Here is a 1,523-nt window from a genome sequence, read left to right as displayed (position 1 = left end):
CCATCTCGATGCGCTGCGGCAGCGAAATAGTAGCGTGAGCAAAACATTATAAAATGTTTGGTATGATGGATAGATATTCACGTGTGCACCTCCTGCAACAGCCGAGCGTTCGCCGCCTCCGCCATTACACCCAGTGCCGCCATCGACTCGGAGAAAAATGGCAAATAGAAAATCAAACTTCCTCTATCCCGAAATAAAAGGCCAAATCCCACTTACAAGGTATCCACTGTGGACATATTTCGGATCAGTTGTCAAATTAATAATTTTGTGTATATATCGACATATTTCGGGCCAGGACATCACGATATGACCGTCTTTGGTCGACGGGACTGCTGTCGCCGAACTCTTTCTTACCAGCCAGCTCCGCGTCCTCGATGATGCCTCTGCTTTCTCTTTTGCTCGCTCCGCTGCCCGTGCTTCCTTTGCATTTCGTTTCGACATTTTATCCTGCTCTCGTTGAAACGTCTTTTTCGACTTGCTTGTCTTATTTATCGTGTAGATTCATATCCTGTTTGGCAAGCTTCCCGACCAAGGCAGACTTCTTATTAGCTTCCTTCTGTGCTTTTACAGTGGCTTTCACCTTTGCAGCCGCCAGCATCATGTCGTAGCTTAAAAGCTCGCCACCAGAACAGTTTTCATCAACCCACTCGCCTCGTGTCCGTTTTTGCGGAGTCGGTGCAGGTAAAGCGGACGATAGAAGATTGACAGCGCTAAGCGCGTTGAGGTTGAGGTCTCGCTCGCGCAGAGCTCTCTTTTGGCGCTCCGTTACAACGAGTCTGACTGTTGCAGCGGTATTATGCCCCCAGATTAATGAAGAGATGTGGTAGTATGTCACTTGAAACAGGAGGATCGTTGCCAACAGTTCCGGTCATCATTCTGACAGGTGACAGTGGATACACGCCAGCCTTCTCGAGCATTAATCAGGCAACACGCTTCAATCAACGGCAGACGAGAGAGCTCCGAGGCACGAGGCCATGAATCCGCTGCCGAAGAGGCTCGCACGACACTCTGTATGTCGTTGCAGCCGTTTGCAGCGGCGTGCTGTCATTTACCGCGGCGATTGATGCTAGCCAGGTCCTGGCATAGACCTTCTTTGGGCCCTTGCCCTTCTTCCACTTAACAGTCTTCTCCATCAAGGGGGGGGGAGGGGGGGGGGCTCTTTGTGGATCAGCTTCTTTGGCAGCTGACGTCGAATAGACACGCGCAATAACTCTCGAAAAAATAATTGCCTCTCCTTTCAGATATGGATGAATAACATTATCTCTCCGACGTATCTTACTTTTAGTATGTTGCGCACTAGCCAATGATAATCGTTTCTTATTCTTCATATTGCATTAAGCGAATCAAATTGCTTCGAGAATACAATTATATCCAATTAAAACTATAGTTTAGGGTGCAGTCGGAAGCTGAGCGATTCCGACGTATCTAGTCGGAGTTGACGACCAGATATGTGTATAGTAATACTTGCTAAAGGTTTGCCACGTATCACCTGCATATTTCTACCTCTCCGACCAAGAACAGTG

General features: G+C 48.1%; 1 protein-coding gene across 1 annotated transcript; it reads right to left on the bottom strand.

The window, feature by feature from the left end:
- Window positions 1-484: 484 nt before the first annotated feature.
- On the bottom strand, window positions 485-1,133 carry PITG_16612 (uncharacterized protein; the record flags this gene model as incomplete). Its single annotated transcript, XM_002897109.1, has 3 exons — window positions 485-780; window positions 882-1,008; window positions 1,053-1,133. 3 exons carry the CDS (start codon window positions 1,131-1,133, stop codon window positions 485-487), a joined length of 504 nt encoding a protein of 167 aa, XP_002897155.1.
- Window positions 1,134-1,523: the final 390 nt, after the last annotated feature.

Source organism: Phytophthora infestans, genomic scaffold, assembly GCF_000142945.1.
Source record: "Phytophthora infestans T30-4 supercont1.48 genomic scaffold, whole genome shotgun sequence".
Classification (NCBI taxonomy): Eukaryota; Oomycota; class Peronosporomycetes; order Peronosporales; family Peronosporaceae; genus Phytophthora; species Phytophthora infestans.
This window is presented reverse-complemented; position numbering and strand designations above follow the sequence as displayed.